At 35.7% G+C, this 17,741-nt stretch overlaps 1 protein-coding gene across 1 annotated transcript in view; it reads left to right on the forward strand.

Annotated features, from left to right (window-relative positions):
* Positions 1 to 17,741, forward strand: part of LIN9 (lin-9 DREAM MuvB core complex component) — an 87,916-nt gene that overhangs the window by 41,406 nt on the left and 28,769 nt on the right. The window contains exons 8-11 of the mRNA XM_040263657.1: positions 9,054 to 9,187; positions 10,895 to 11,014; positions 11,500 to 11,601; positions 14,729 to 14,809. Of these exons, the coding sequence (XP_040119591.1) occupies positions 9,054 to 9,187; positions 10,895 to 11,014; positions 11,500 to 11,601; positions 14,729 to 14,809 (437 nt within the window). The remainder of the gene's footprint in view (positions 1 to 9,053; positions 9,188 to 10,894; positions 11,015 to 11,499; positions 11,602 to 14,728; positions 14,810 to 17,741) is intronic.

Genomic DNA, 17,741 nt, shown 5'->3' on the forward strand with positions numbered 1-17,741 from the left:
TTACATTTTCATTTTACTGTATGTAAATGTTACCCAGAAAGAAAAAGTATATAATCAAGCAAAATTTCACACTCCTTATTGAAGAAAATTTTTAGTAAAGAAGGTGTAGTAGACAGAATTTTCCTCAAAAACAACGACAAAAGGAATTTTTAAAGTAACTGATTTGAGATTGTGCAGTAAGTGGAAAGGCAACAGGTAAAAAGTGACTGTAGATGATTCTTAGATACACAATTAAGAACCCAAGGGTTTTGATAGACACCAAAATGATGGAAAATTTGAATAGTGGAGAAGTTTAGGGGCAATGTCTAGACATCATACTTTAGCCACATTGTATTAATTTAAGAAGTTGTTCATCAGTTGTCCTTTTTGCTCTGAGTAGTTCTAAAACTCTGTGTAGTCAGAGAAGTCAGGGTTTAAGAAGAGATTTTTTTATATGATTGGCTTGTTAAGAAATTTTAAGAATTAGAACTGTCCTAAAAAGTAATGTAGGTTATCTAAGTCTCTTTTTCTTGCATTGTGTATTTGACCCTATAAACAGTCAGAGGAGTAGGGTGGCCATGTAATTTATCACCCAAATAAGCATCTTCTGAGAATAGAGGAAGAGGTGCTGTTAATAACTGAGATAGGGTAACAAGTGTAAATGGACATTGTCTAGTATGATTTATGGATTAACGGGATTTATTCTACCTGATGTTTTTGTAATTTCTTATTGTAAAGTATTCTCAAAACCTTAGGATAAAGGAAGTGCTGATAACAACAACAATATTTTTTTCTTACTTTCCTGACCAAGAGTCTGTTTTTCACCCTGAGTTATCATGTGTAATATACTAACTTACATTACTTCTTTTGCTTCTGTTTTTTAAGTTTGCTTTGTCGACACAAGTAATGTAGCACAGAAATGGCTGTTAATGAGAGGGCTGCCTTAGAGATAAAGAAGTTTAAATATTTTTAAAAATCTTTGAACCAGTTAAGTAAAACTGGTTAGAATTTAGTCATCACTCGAACTGATAGATACTCCTATAATAGTAGGGGAACCTGATTTCAAACATAGGTCTGTGGTAGAGGGACATAAATACATCCACATAAAAATTATGGAAATGTCTTCTTTTTGTTGATTTATAAAAGCAATACATTCTCAAAGCAAACAAAACAAAACAAAAATACCACAAAGTGTAGAAAGAGAGTTTTCTCTAAAGTTTTATAAATCTCCCTCTAAAGTTTGGTGTATCTAAGTATACAATATATGTCAGAACATAAGATGGTCCTCTGTCCAGAATATATTTGAGTTCTTACAGTATTCATGTTATAAGTATTCTCTCAGTTTATTTTATATAACAAAGTCTGCTTGATGAAGACTCAGTAATTTCTAATTTCTTTTTGTTTTGGCTGGAGAAAGTATTCTGTATAGTTTTACTTCTTTTAAAGTTGTTGAGACTTGTTTTATGGCCCGTCATTTGGTCTGCCTTGCAGAATGTCCCATGTGTATTTCAAAGAACTGTGTATTTTGCTGTTGGGTTGAGCATTCCATATATTAGGTCGAATTGGTTGATAGTGTTATTCATATCTTCCATATTCTTACTGATTTTCTGTTTTATTGTTATATCAGTTACTGAGATGAATATTAAAATCTCTAACTTTATTTTGTCATATTTTGCTTCAGGTATTTTGGTGCTTTGTTAAGGTGCATATTTATTTATATTTGTCATATTTTCCTGATACATTGACTCTCTTGTCATTATGAAATGTTCCTCTTTGTTTCTGATATTATCACTTACCTTTGTTTTGTTTACCATCTAAGCAAATGGCAACCCAGGAAATGGCAACCCACTCCAGTACTCTTGCCTGGAGAATCCCACGGATGGAGGAGCCTGGTAGGCTACAGTCCATGGGGTCACAAAGAGTCGGACACGACTGAGCGACTTCACTTTCACTTTGTTTTGTTTAGTGGCTAAGTCATGTCTGACTCTGTGTGTATGTGTATGTCCGACTCTTTTGCAACTCTGTGGACTGTAGTGCACCCAAGCTCTTCTGTCCATGGGATTTTTCAGGCAAGAATAATGGAGTGGGTTGCCATTTTCTTCTCCAGGGGATCTTCCCGACCCAGGGATCAAATCCACATCTCCAGCATTGCAAACGGATTCTTTACCGCTGAGCCACCAGGGAAGCTCATGCCTTATCTTCAGTTTTTATTATATAGCCATCCCAGTATTCTGTTGTTACTATGGTAAATGTTTTTCCATCCTTTCACTTTTAACCTGTTTGTATCTGTGAATCTGAAGTGTGTCTCACGCATACCCCAGTGTTGATCGCAGCACTGTTTATAATAGCTAGGACATGGAAGCAACCTAGATGTCCATCAGCAGATGAATGGATAAGAAGTTGTGGTACATATACACAATGGAATATTACTCAGCTATTAAAAAGAATGCATTTGAGTCAGTTCTAATGAGGTGGATGAAACTGGTGCCTATTATATAGAGTGAAGTAAGTCAGAAAGAATTAGCGCATATATATGGAATTTAGAAAGATGGTAAGTACAACTCTATATATGAGACAGCAAAAGAGACACAGATGTACAGAACAAACTTTTGGACTCTTTGGGAGAAAGCGAGGGTGAGATGATTTGAGAGAATAGCACTGAAACTTGTATTTACCATATGTGAAATAGTTCAATGCATGAAACAGGGCTCTCAAAGCTGGTGTGCTGGGACAACCCAGAGGGATGGGATGGGGAGGGAGGTGGGAGGGGTGTTTGGGGCAGGGGGGACACATGTATACCTGTGACTGATTCATGTCAATGTATGGCAAAAACCACCACAATATTGTAAAGTAATTAGCCTCCAATTAAAATTAATTAATTTAAAAATTTAAAAACAATAAAATAAAGTGTGTCTCAGACACATGTAGAAACATATAGACAGCATATGGTTGAGTCTTGCTCTCTTGAAGCCAGTCTGTAAACCTCTGCCTTTTTAAAATCTTGAGAAATTTTTATCTAGTTGTATTTTTTATTGAGGTGTAATTGACATCTAACACTTAGTTTCAGGTGTACAATATAATGATTCAGTATTTGTATATATTATGATTATATAATATATAAAATTATCCATGGGATTTTGCAGGCAAGAGTTCTGAAGTGGATTGCCATTTCCTTCTCCAGGGGATCTTCCTGACCCAGGAATCGAACCCAGGTCTCCTACACTGCAGGCAGATGTGTTACCATCTGAGCCACCAGGGAAGCATATGAAATGATCACCACAATAATTCTAGTTAATAACAATTACCACGCATAGTTTCAAAAAAGTTACAACTTTTTAAAGATTTACTTTTTTAACAACTTCCAGGTTTAAAATTCAGTATTAATTATAGTCACCATGTTGTACGTTTTGTACATGACTTTTTCTATGTTTACAATTTTAAAAAATTTTATGGAAATACAGTTGATTTACAGTGGTTGGTTTCAGATGTATAGCAGAGTGATTCAGTTATATGTGTGTTTGTGTGGATGTGTCCATGTGTATATATATATATGTTCTTTTTTAGATTCTTTTCCTTTATAAGTTATTACCAAATATTGAGTATGGTTCTCTCTGCTATACAGTAGGTCCTGGTTGGTTATCTATTTTATATAGACTTAACTTATTTTATACTCCTTCCCTGGTGGCTCAGACAGTAAAGAATCTGCTTGCAACGCAGGAGACCTGAGTTCGACCCCTGGGTGGGGGAAGATCCCCTGGAGAAGGGAATGGCAACCCACTCCAGTATTCTTGCCTGGGAAATCCAGGTATTTTTGAATTGAAAGTTTGTAATTTTTGACCCCGCTCACCCTCTGCTTTTTATCGGTGATTAGTCTGCTCACAGTTAAAGTAGTAGTTGATATGGTTGGATTTATGCCTGTCATGCTGTTTGTTTACAGTGTCTCTTATCCTTCATGTTCCTTTATACCTCCTGTGCTGCCTTCCTTTGTGTTAAGTACTGTTTAGTATACCAGTTTTACTTAATATAGTTACATAGTTAGGATTTGTATATTAGTGTACAAATTTAGTATACAATTTTAATTTCTCTGTTGTTATTTTTAGATGTTTTTTGAAGTTCTGTGTGTGTGTGTTGCTCTGGGAAATACAATATGAAGGTTTTTTTTTTCCAGTATGAACTTTGAACATATCACAATCTAATTAATACTGAATTCATTCTGATAAAATATTGCAAATTTATTCCAATATTCCAATATAGCTCCATTTTCTCCCACTTTCTTATTACTGTCATCATGAAATGCATTAGATTATATCTGTGATCATCTGAGAATATAGTATTACAATTATTGCTTTAAATAATCTTAGCTTTTTAAAAATGAAATGAAGAATATAGAAAAAGTGTTGTATTTTATATACACTGTTTTTTATATGCACCCACATATTTACCATTTCTGGTGTTTTTCTTTTCTTGCTGTGAATTTTAGTTACTGTCTGGTATTGTTTCCTTTTATTAACAAAGGATGTGTTTTAGTATTTCTTTCTATCTTGTCTAGTAGCAGCAGATTCTGTTTATCTGAAAATGTTTCCATTTCTCCTGCATTTGTGAAAAATAGTTTCACAGGATATGGAATTCTTGACTGACAGTTTTTTCTTGTTAGCACCCTGAATATGTCACCCTGTTGCCTTCTGACTTTGATCATTTCTAATGAGAAGTGAGAAATGTACCTGTTCATTGTGCTGCTAGTTTCCTACATGTGATGAGTCATTTTTCTCTTGAAGCTTTCAGTATTCTTTCTTTGTCTATGGATTTTGGAAATCTCACTATGTTGTGTCTAGATTTGATGCTCTTTATATTTATCCTATCTGAGCTTTATTGAGTTTCATTGATTAGTAGGATTTAATTTGAAAATTAAATATGGGAGATTTTTGGCCATAGTGTTTTTCTGCTGCTTTCTCTCCTTCCCTTTCCATTACAAATACGCTGGTACACTTGATATCTTTCTCCAGCTCTCTGAGGCTGTCTTCATTTTTCTTTAGTGTTTCGTTCTGTGTTCTTCTGATTGGATAATCTCTATCTTGATCTCTCTTTAATAGAGCAGAATCCAAACTTATTACCATATATTATCTAAAATGTTCCCTGATGCTTTTTTTCATATCTTCTTTTTAACTCTAGAGTTTCTGTTTGGTTCTTTTGTACAGTTTCTGTGAGATTCCTATTGAGTCATTGTCTTTAATTCTCTGAACATATTTATGAAACCTACTTTTGAAGACTCTGCTGATATATCATCTCTTTCACTTTCTTCCTACTATACTTTTATTCTGGGTAAGAATCACTCTTTTTTACTTTATTACATGTCTAGTAATTTTTGGTTGAAAACTAGATGTTTTAGATAATGTATTATAGCAAGTCTGTTTTCTTTCTTTTTTTTTTTTGATAATTGTTGTATTTCCTTTAGTAACTTGCCCTGGGAGCTCAGATGGTAGAGAAATCTCCCTGCAATGCAGGAGACCCTGGGTTCAATCCCTGGATCGGGAAGATCCCCTGGAGAAGGGATGGGAACCCACTCCAGTATTGTTACCTGGAGAATTCCATGGACACACATGGAGTCACAAAGAGTCAGACATGACTGAGCAACTGACACTTTCACTGTGCAACCACCAATATCTCTGCTCAGTTTTTGTTTGCTCTTTTATTTATTTTTAATAAATAAACTCATGCAGACTTAGTGGTCAGCCAGCGACTTAGGCAGAGGTTGTACTCAAACATCTTAATCCAGATAGGCCTTAGACTAATCTGTGTGTGGAGTTGGGTAACACATACAAAGTTGATGTCAGTTTCCAGGTCATCCTTTAGTTTTTGCTCTTTACCAGACTCTTGGGTCTTTCCCACCAAATCACATAGTTTTCCATTTAGGCAAAAATTTATGGAGAGTTTATTTCAGTCTTTTTATGGCTCTCTATTTTACAGGATCTCCCTGTTAAACTCCTGCCTATTCTGCCACTCACCTCAGAAAGGACTGCATCTTAGGCTTCCAGAGTTGTAGGGTTTTCTTATTCTTTCCTCATTGAGTTCACCACGCTTAGCTAACACAGTCACAGGTTTTTACTCACTGGTCCACAACCAGTCTGCCCCTCTGGCAACAAACAGCACTGTTTCCATGGCCAACCGTACACTAGAAAAACTCCTTTCACCAGTCAGGCTGTTGGTGATGGTGGAGTGTGAATAGCCTTTTGCAAAAGGGCCACTGAGATCACCAATCCTTACCTGAAGTTCTAGCAATTTTCCAACAGTGCTCATTTCTTAATTGTTTTCTGCATTTAGTCCATTTCCAGTACCTTGAAATGGTAGTCTTTGACAATCTTGTACAGGTTTATACAAGTCTTTTTGCAGAGAAGAATCACCAACCTCTTCATACTGCCATAACTAGAAATTCTAATTCTCTGTTTATTCAACTTTATTGCTCCTGTATTCTATATACCTGTTTAATTTTCCCTTAATTGGTCAAAGACTGAAAATGATATTTTAGTCTTCTGCACGTGAGTTTTTAATCAGTTGATTGTTTCAAGCAGTTTTGCAATGAACATTTGTGTTCTATTAAAATAATATAATTTTTTCTGTGTATAAAAATAGAGAATCTCCATGGACAGAGGAGCCTGGCAGGCTATACAGTCCAAGAGTTGGATACAACTAAGCGACTAAGCACAGCACACAGCAAAATGTGTCATTTTGCCTAGTTTAACACCTTAAATGTTCTTATTTTTTCACCCGTGCTGGTTGTTTCTTTGGATTTTCCTGATGTTACTTCAAACTGAATTTAAATAATAGTGGAACAAGAATTCATCTATGTGAGGGATCCCCAAGACCACACCCAGGTTTGGTTTGGCGACTCACTAGAAAGACTCAAGTGTGTGTACAAATGTGACCAGTCACTCAGTTGTACCCGACTCTTTGCAACCCCATGGACTGTAGCCCACCAGGCTCCTCTGTCCATGGGATTTTCCAGGCCAGAGTACTGAGTTGGGTTGCCCTTTCTTCCTCCAGGGCATCTTCCTATCCCAGATATCAAACCTGCATCTCCTGCATTGGCGGGTGGATTATTTACCACTGAGCCACCTGGGAAGCCCCAGAAAAACTCAGGAGTACTTGGCAAATAGTTGTATTCATGGCCATGGCTTATCACAGAAAAAGATACGAAGCAAAATAAGCAAAGGGGAAAGTCAGTTCAGTTCAGTCGCTCAGTTGTGTCCGACTCTTTGCGACGCCATGGACTGCAGCACGCCAGGCCTCCCTGTCCATCACCAACTCCTGGAGTTTACTCAGACTCATGTCCATTGAGTTGGTGATGCCATCCAACTATCTCATCCTCTGCCATCCCCTTCTCCTGCCTTCAATCTTTCCCACCATCAGGGTCTTTTCAAATGAGTCAGTTCTTCACATCAGGTGGCCAAAGTATTGGAGTTTCAGCTTCATCATCAGTCCTTCCAGTTAATATTCAGGACTGATTTCCTCTAGGATGGACTGGTTGGATCTCCTTGCAGTCCAAGGGACTCTCAAGAGTATTCTCCAACACCACAGTTCAAAAGCATCAATTCTTTGGCACTCAGCCTTCTTTATCGTCCAACTCTCACATCCATACATGACTACTGGAAAAACTATAGCTTTGACTAGATAGACCTCTGCCTTTTTGTCTCTGCTTTTTAATATGCTGTCTAGGTTGGTTATAACTTTTCTTCCAAAGAGCAAGTGTCTTTTAATGGTGGCTGCAGTCACCATCTGCAGTGATTTTGGAGCCCCCCAAAAATAAAGTCTGTCACTCTTTCTATTTCCCTGTCTATTTGTCATGAAGTGATGGGACCAGATGCCATGATCTTAGTTTCCTGAATGTTGAGCTTTAAGCCAACTTTTTCACTCTCCTCTTTCACTTTCATCAAGAGGCTTTTTAGTTCCTCTTCACTTTCTGCCATAAGGGTGGTGTCATCTGCATATCTGAGGTTATTGATATTTCTCCCGGCAATCTTGATTCCAGCTCGTGCTTCATCCAGCCAGGCGTTTCTCATGCTGTACTCTGCATATAAGTTAAATAAGCAGAGTGACAATATACAGCCTTGACGTACTCCTTTCCCTATTTGGAACCAGTCTGTTGTTCCGTGTCCAATTCTAACTATTGCTTCCTGACCTGCATACAGGTTTCTCAAGAGGCAGGTCAGGTGGTCTGGTATTCCCATCTCTTTAAGAACTTTCCAGAGTTTGTGGTGGTCCATACAGTCAAAGGCTTTGGTATAGTCAATAAAGAAGAAGATGTTTTTCTGGAACTCTCTTGCTTTTTCGATGATCCAAGGGAAAAGTACATGGGGCCAAAGTCTAGAGGAAAACAAGTGCAAGCTTCCAAGAGTCCCCTCCCTATGGTGTCACAGAGGACTTGCAGAATTCCTTCAGCAGCAAGTTGTAATCGCATTGATGAAATGTTATCTACCAGGGAAACTCATTACTCAAGGTTTTTATAGGGGACTGGTTATGTAGGCACCTTTTGCCTGGCATATACAAGAATTGGAAAGCTGGTAACCACATTGTTTGCACAAACAATCTGGGCACAGTTAACCACCTTTCTTAGTATGGCAGCAGGTGGGAACACTCTCCTACTGTTCAGGCTCCCAGAAGTCAACCTTGTAGGCGACCCTTTCTAAGGATAGCATTCTGAAGCCTAGTAAATCTTTTCTGCTTAGCAACCTTGTCTTTTTTTCACTTGAATTATTCCTAGTGCTTCATTCATGAGTATAAAGACCAAGTTTCTTTTGTTGACTTTTTAAAAAAGTATTTTCCTCCTAGTTTGGTAGATATATGGTTTCATTCATTTATCAAATTAAGGATCACCATTTATAGTTTTGTTGTTTGTTTCAAAAGTTTTTAAATTGTTCTTCTAAACCTAAAATAAAGTATTAGTACATAACTTTCTTGGGAACTTTATTAGACAGCAGTACTGTACTTTCTCTACTTTGAGGTACATGCTTGGAGCAGTTCTGTACGAGGGAGTTTTTTGTGTCCTAAGTACCATAATGCCCTTTTGCTTCTTTTTTCAGCTCGATTACGTGGTGTTCATGATGGTCTCTTCACTGGACAAATAGATGCTGTGGATACTCTTAATGCTACTTATAGAGTAACATTTGATAGGGCAGGGCTTGGAACTCATACTATCCCTGACTATGAAGTTCTTGTGAGTATTTATTTCCCAACACATATTTGGTTTATGCCTATAAAATATGTTTTGTAGAGTTTTCTTAGGGGTTGTATTTATGATAGAATGAAGATTTCAAGTCTCAAAGGAAGAGATCTTTAGGGGTTCCTAGCCCTGCCTCCTGAACTCCTGGAGCAGAACTCTAATTTTCTTCTACATTTTCCAGAATCTAGCATCCCTCTGCCTTCCTTACACCAAATTATAGTGTGACGCAACTGATCAGTCTTGACTAAATAGCTGCACAATACTTGCACCTGGGGAATAGCTATACAACACTTGCGTTTCAGCTGTTTTTATAAAACAACTGAAACAAGTTGTTCCAGTTTACGAAAATAAGTTGTTTTGTAAAACAACTTTGAAAGTTGAAGTAACATCTTGTACTTTGAAATATATATATTTTTATATGTTCCTGTTTTATCCTTAGAATATACAAGGTGGATGTTAATAACCTCCACTTTTCGTAAGGTGAAACTGAGACATAAGTACATTAGGTAATTTATTCAAGGCTTTCAAGATGGATTCTTGCCAGGTTGAGTCTTGAATCCAGATCTTTTGAACTTCTGATATAGTCCATTAAATTATTGAACCATTATTTCATGATCATGCTTAATTTAGCAAGGTAATGGAGATTATATACTTTCCTAATAAGTTAAAATATAAAGAGTAAATAAAACTCTGATAGTTTTTTTAATGAGTAAAAACTTTTTGAAAAAAAATTGTTTGCCTCTAAGTATAATGGACATTTAACTATTTACATTAATCCCCCTGCCTCTTCATTCCTTTGTTATAAACTTGATTTTTAAGGATTCTGAACTTATAATTAAAAATCAAAATTTCTTTATCTCCTTAGTATAAAAATAGACTGTTTTTCTGCTTCATACTTTTAAAAAAACTGTGACTCTGCTTATTGTAAGAGTTTCCTTATCAAACATAGTTTAGAGAAGAGTAGGAGAGAAAGACCGAAGAAGGCAATGGCACCCCACTCCAGTACTCTTGCCTGGAAAATCCCATGGATGGAGGAGCCTGGTAGGCTGCTGTCCATGGAGTCGCTAAGTCGGGCATGACTGAACGACTTCACTTTCACTTTTCACTTTCATACATTGGAGAAGGAAATGGCAACCCACTCCAGTATTCTTGCCTGGAGAATCCTAGGGACAGAGGAGCCTGGTGGGCTGCTGTCTATGGGATCGCACAGAGTTGGATACGACTGAAGTGACTTAGCAGCAGCAGAAGAGAAAGACAGTTTGGACTAAATATAGAGCAAGGTATATCAGTCTTTATTATTTTCATTAAAGGATGAAATCTTTAAACCTCCCATTTCAAAAGAGAAAAATTACTCTTCTGTTGCATTAATGTAATTTCCCCTATGAGATCACCAAAACATCTCTCCCTTTAGAGATAAGAATTGCCTTTAATTACAGTGGGTAATATTCAAATAGCTTTTAACACAGAGACAGCCAAGGGTGGCCATAGACCACTTTCTTCTTTTTGTGGGTTCAGCATCTTAGGAGCCAAGTAGTATTCATACTCTGATTTAAGTTCTAGCCCTTTGATCTTTGTAGTTAATATATTTTATGATAAATCATAATAAACTAGTATACATTGAATGCTAAAATAGAATTTTTATAAAGCTAAAATGATTGGTAAAGTTCTTCAAGTTTGGGGGCCTGTTCTCTTTTCCCAAAGAGTAATGAGCCTCATGAGACGATGCCAATTGCTGCCTTTGGACAAAAACAGCGGCCTTCTCGATTTTTTATGACTCCACCACGGTTACATTATACTCCTCCTCTCCAGTCACCGATTACAGTAAGTAATATTTTTTAAATATCACCAGTAATTTAAATGATTATTATGAATGTAAACTTATGTCCTTACGAAATATACATTGATTGATTGTAGTAACTTTAGGTGGTGCCCGCATTATTTGGAGTTGTCAGATGTTAAATAAAAAGCTAATAAAGTAAATAAAATAGTTGCTTCAGCTTGGAAATATTTTCCTTTTTATAGGATTTCTAATAGAATATTAATTATAATAGAATTTGCTCTTTATTCAAAATTTTATGATAGTTCCTACTGTGTAGCACAAAGAACTGTGTTCAATATCCTGTGATAAACCATAATGAAATAGAACATTTAAAAAATGTAACATGTAGAAAGGAATCACTTTGCTGTACAATAGAAGTTAGCACAGCATTGTAAATCAACTATACTTCAATAAAATAAAGTTTTTAAAAATTAAAATGCTTCCTTTTGAAGGTCAGTGGTTAAATGGTTCCCTTTTATTCCCATAGGATAATGATCCCTTATTAGGACAGTCACCTTGGAGAAGTAAAATTTCTGGCTCTGACACTGAAACGTTAGGTGGTTTTCCAGTAGAGTTCCTTATCCAAGTGGTAAGAATTGCTCTAAATATTTTGCTCATTTGTTAAAAAAAAAATTCAATATCTTTTGTGTTATTAAAGTTGAAAATTTTCCTAGGACCAAATATTTTTACACTTTTTAAAATCATTGTGTTTTAAGAACTCTGTTATTTCCAACAAAGCTTGAAATTAAGTTATAACAGCCAAAAAAGACTCAGAGGTCTATTTTTGTTGGGCTTTTCTTGGGTTTGGTTCTTATTATTTTGCTATGTTAGGGACTCTAGCATAAGTGTTCTAGCATACACTCTATGAAATTGAATGGTTAGCTGTTAATAAATTGTATAAAGGTTTTTATTTAGTAACCCAAGGTGTGTTGGCCAGCTCTCTGGTTAAGAGGAACTTTAGTTTTTTTCTGAGACTACAAATAGCTATTCATTTGCTAAGTACTTAATTATTAGACACAAAGAAATCTAATGCTAAAGCGAAACAAAAAGCAATTATTATATACAACAGTTTTCTTGAATAGCCTAATTCTTAATATAATGAGCTGTTTGTTTTGAAAATTAGGTTGAATAAATTATTTAGTTTGACTCATGGTCTAATGATGTTTGATTTCTTTCTTTTCCTCTCCTTTTTCTTTTTTGAAAATAAAGCTGTTTGGCTTGGGATAGATAAAGTCTTTATAAATAAAAATGTTTATAACATAAGCCATTAAAATATTCAGTGTTACCTTTTACAATTAATGTTATTTTGAGGAAAAGTCTTGTCATTTGTATGGCATTTCTTATTCCTTAGTTATATGTTGTTAATTATCCTTGGACTACAGAATTACACCTTTTAACTTTCAAAGGTAGATTTTTTTATATGAAAAATTTAAAATAGGAAAAGAGCCAAGGCTTATCATTTCGCAACTAGGACACTTTTTTTTTAAGACATTCTTTCTTTTATTAAATACTGGAAGTAAAAACAAAGCTGATATGTCATATTTGGGCAAGGGGTAGAGTGAGATGGGGAAGGAGGGTGAAGAGGAAGAGGAATGGGGAGCAAGAGATCCACCAGCAGAGGGAGTCAGAAGCTAAATACTAATACACTACTTCTAAAGGATTAATGTTTTTATTGCTGCTTAGATGATTTGATTGCAGTGCTTAATTTTAACTTCAAAATCTATGTGTAATGCCTAGTTGAAACACTGCTTTCATTATTTTAAGCTTTCTAGCAGGTAAAAATAAAAGCCCATTTATGTACTTGTCTTTTGTAATATCTAAAGTTTTATGAAACTCAAGTTTGCTCTTATCGAGCTGTAAGATACATTCTTGTCTTTGTCTGTTACTATTTTTTCTTATGACAAAATAAACATCATTTTTTGCTAGTTTCATAATTCATAGTTCGCAATGAATTTTTTTTCTTGGGGTTAGGGATTTTGAGGAATCTAAAAAGACTGACCGGCCCTCTCTAAGAGAGGACTCAGTTTTGAAAAGAATGAGAAGGAAACAGCATGATATTCTATCAAAAACTAACAAGAAACACAAAACTGAAAGAGAAACTAAAAATGGGAGAAAGATGTTGCCTTCGTCCATTTTTTACTGTTTCTTACTCAGTAGAATCACACAGATTTCCATAAAACCCAACAACTAAAGACAGGAGACCAGTCCAGAGCTCTGGACCTACTAATAAGGGTCAGTGTGAACAAGTATGTAACATATCTTACCAGGCCCTCCCTCAACCTGTATCAACTTAGTTCAGTTTTTTTATTTTTATTTTTTTAATTATCAAAAATTTAGTACATATGAAAGCAGGCAGTTGTATAATGTACCTCTCTGAACCCATTATCTAGCTGTAGCAGTTATCAAAAACTCCTGGCCATTTCTATTTCATATATACTCCTACCCTCTTTCTCTCTTTTGAGAAATTAAACATCATATCATTTATCTGTAAATATTTTGTTATGTATCTTTAAGTGGTAAGGGCCCTTTTTTTTTTTAAAGAGACATAACTGTAATATTATTATTAGATCTAAAAAGTTAATAAAAACATGTCTTAATAACATCACATATCCAGTCAGCATTCCGGTTGTCTAGTTGGCTCTTAAATATTGGTTCTTCTTTTCTCCCGTTAACCTCTTTGTTGAATAAACTGTATTATTTGTCCATGGAGTCTCCCACTGTCTGGATTTTGCTGACTGAGTCTTTGTAATAACATCCAGTATACTCTTCTGTCTTTGTACTTCATGTAAATTGCTCATTGACTATAAAGGTTTGATTTGATTTGGGTTTTTTATTTGATTGGTATAGTTGTTTTTATATGACTACTTTTATGCATACTTTTGTATTCTGATAGGATGTATAGTAGTAGTGCTCAGCCATGTGCAACTCTTGGCAACCGGGGACTATAGTCCACCAGGCTCCTCTGTCCATGGAATTTTCCAGGCAGGAATACTGGAGTGGGTTGTCATTTCCTACTCCAGGGGATCTTCCCAAAGCGGAAATCAAACACACATCTCTTGTGTCTCCTGCATTGGCAGGCGATTTCTTTACCACTAGCTCCACCTGGAAAGCCCTGATAGGATACCCCTATTTTTTATCTCTTTTTAAATATAATGTTAGCTGCTACAAATTATCAATGCCTAGATCCATTCATTCATTAGGATTGCAAAATTGTGCCATTCTTGTTCTTTGTGTATTAGCTGAAATCATTCTGTGAGGAAAAACTTCCCCAAATCTATTATTTGGTTACCTAATGGCATAGTTTGTATAGGAAAGGCAGAATAAATGCTTGATTTGTGGGCTTTGTTTTCCAGTTGATGAGTTTGGTTCCTAGTGTTCTCCAACGGTGGTTAATTTTGTTTAAATATCGGTCTGAATGCATGGATTTTAACCTATTTGTGCTTCAGTTAATTAGTTATTATTCTGATTGGTCCACACGTTGTTCCAGTGAAAGCTTATTCCGGTTGACTTCTTACTCGTTTTGATGTACCTGCTTACAGTGGATTTTAAAATATCTTCCTCTCAGCCAGTCAGATTTCTAAAATAGTGTCTGTGCTATATTTATATTGAAACACATCTGCTAAAATATCTTAGTGGAAACTTACAAGTTTGATGTCTACCTGGTATATTTAAGTGCCTCTCTTTATTCCAAAACATCTCTTTTTCATTGTCTGTAGACCAGACTATCAAAAATTCTCATGATTAAAAAGGAACATATCAAGAAATTAAGGGAAATGAACACAGAAGCAGAAAAACTGGTAAGGATATTTTTTTGTTTACTTGTCTCATTTTCAAATGGTGGGGGCTTCTATATTTAAGAGTTGAAAATATTTTATGAAAGAAAACCTAGAGATAACTGTTATTTTAAAATCCTGATTTACTCTCACTATGTTTTATTATACTGAACACATGCTTAATTAGCAATATAGTACAGTTCATTACTCTAGACCTCCTTATGTCATTGAATAGGATTAATGGATATATATTAGATTCTTAGACAGTTTACATAAGTGTAGAATTCCTAGCCTTGGTGCTTCTAACTAAGGAAATCATATTAGCAGAGGTTATTCAAATGGCTCAGAATAAATCAAGAAATATGTAGGCTGGTATCTTTAGGTTATCTTGACAAAGCTTATATCCTATTTTATCAATCTAATGAGTATAAAATATGAGAATCAATTTAAATCATAGGAGAGAATTATCAGAATTTTTTAAGATGTAGAAAATATTCACTAAGAAAGTTTTTTAATCAGTGCCTAGATCCATTCATTCATTAGGATTGCAAAATGGTGCCAATTCTTGTTCTTTGTGGATTAGCTGAAATCATTCTGTGAGGAAAAACTTCCCCAAATCTATTATTTGGTTACCTAATGGCATAGTTTGTATAGGAAAGGCAGGATAAATGCTTGATTTGTTGGCTTTGTTTTCCAGTTGATGAGTTTGGTTCATAGTTATGATTTTCATAACTATGAAAGTCATAGTTATGATTTTATAGGATGGTAAATAGTTTTTATCTCAAATGCCATCTCTAACTGATTAGAAATGAGTGCTAGAAAATATGAAAGAAAAGGATAGCTCAGTGACTAGACTTGGAGGCAAAGGGCTTTAGCTAATTACAGTGTCTGTCATGAGTACAAGAATAGGGAGTTGTCATAATATTAATCACCTCTTGCATGGAATGGTGTGAGGGGTAGGTGTGAATAAACAGCTGGACAAGTAGATAGAGAACTGAATGAGGAACAGTCTTCTTGTAGGCGTTTTTTGAAATCTGAACATGGCTTTGAATTATCCAATTCAAACCCATCATTTTTATGGAATTGAAAACTGAAGACCAAAGATGTCAAGGGATTTTGACGTAAGATTTTGCTGCTATTTAGTAGTACAGATACCAAAACAGGCTTCTTGGTCCCAGTTTAACTCATGTAGGCATGTTATAAAATTAATATTGTCAGATACGCAGACTATCAAAGATAGAAAAAAATTAGGCATAACATATTGCTGTTGTATATCCTAAACTTAATAATATTAATGTGCTTGCTTCTTTGCTACTAGACTCTCATTCTTATCTTGGTTTCCATTAGTCCTACTTCTGCCCTTTATTCTATGGTTTTTCAATGTTCCCCCGCTGCATTTCCTCTGATCACATCATCTTCTCCATCTTGAAAAAAGTGTTTAAGTTCCTCAGTTGTGTCCAGTTCTTTGTGACCCCATGAACTGTAGCTCACCAGGCTCCTCTGTCCGTAGAATTCTCCAGGCAAGAATACTGGGGTTGGTTGCCATTCCCTTCTCCAAGATCTTCCCAATCCAGGAATCGAACCTGAATTTCCTGCATTACAAGAAGATTCTTTACCGTCTGAGCCACTAGGGAAGCCATTTCATCTTCATGCATAATCAAATTATTTTACTTTCATACCACTAGCTAGGACTTTTCCCTGTAGCTGGGTTTCACACCTTAACGTATTAGATTTGACTCAGCCAAATTAATGTTACCTACTTTTAAATAAAGGCCTATTTTGATGTTGGCTTGGCTTCTTAGCATGTGGGAACTCTACAGAAATCTAATTTTCTTGATAGACTTTATAATTTTATTTATGATTAGAAATCTTTTCTATTATAAAAATTCAAATATTGTGAAACTAGTATATGGTATTGGAGAAGGCAATGGCACCCCACTCCAGTACTCTTGCCTGGAAAATCCCATGGACGGAGGAGCCTGGTAGGCTGCAGTCTATGGGGTCTCGAAGAGTTGGACATGACTGAGCGACTGACTTTGACTTTTCACTTTCATGCATTGGAGAAGGAAATGGCAACCCACTCCAGTGTTCTTGCCTGGAGGATCCCAGCGACGGGGGAGGCTGGTGGGCTGCCATATATGGGGTTGCACAGAGTCGGACACGATTGACGCGACTTAGCAGCAGCAGCAGTATATGATATAAATATGTTTTTATGCCTTAGCATATGGATTTCTTCTTCCATGCATTTACTTGCATATTTTGTTCTGTTTTTTGAAGTATGGTTGATTTATGGTATTGTCTTAGTTTCAGGTATACAGCATACTGATTTGGTGCTTTTGTCAGATTTCTATTCCATGATGGGTTGTTATAAAATACTGGGTGTAATTCCCAGTGCTATTCAGTATTTTCTTGTTGTCTATCTATTTTGTATGTAATAGTTTATATCTGTTAATCCCATACCCCTAATTTATCCCTCCCTATTTTCCTCTCTCCTTTGGTAACCACTAGTTTGTTTTCTGTATCTGTGGGTCTGTTTCTTTCTGCATACACATTCATTTGCATTGCTTTTTAGATTCCACATATAAGTGATATCATGTAGTATTTTCCTTCCTCTGTCTGACTTATTTCACTAAGCATAACATTCTCTAGGTCTGTCCACATTGCTGCTAATGGTTTTATTTCATTCTTTTTTATGACTAAGTAATACTTCATTTGTGTGTGTGTGTGTGTGTCTTCAAAAACCAATCTGTTGCTGGACACTTGGGTTGTTTCCATTGTCTTGGCTATTTTAAATTGTGCTGCTATGAATATTGGGGTGCATGTATCCTTTTGAATCAGTGTTTTCATTTTTTCCGGATATATACCCAGAAGTGAAATTGCTGGATCCTATATATTTTTAGCTTTTTGAGGAACCTCCATATTGTTCTCAGTAGTGACTCTACCAATTTACATTACC

This window comes from Oryx dammah, unplaced genomic scaffold (genome assembly GCF_014754425.2).
Source record: "Oryx dammah isolate SB20612 unplaced genomic scaffold, SCBI_Odam_1.1 HiC_scaffold_21, whole genome shotgun sequence".
In the NCBI taxonomy this organism is placed as follows: domain Eukaryota; kingdom Metazoa; phylum Chordata; class Mammalia; order Artiodactyla; family Bovidae; genus Oryx; species Oryx dammah.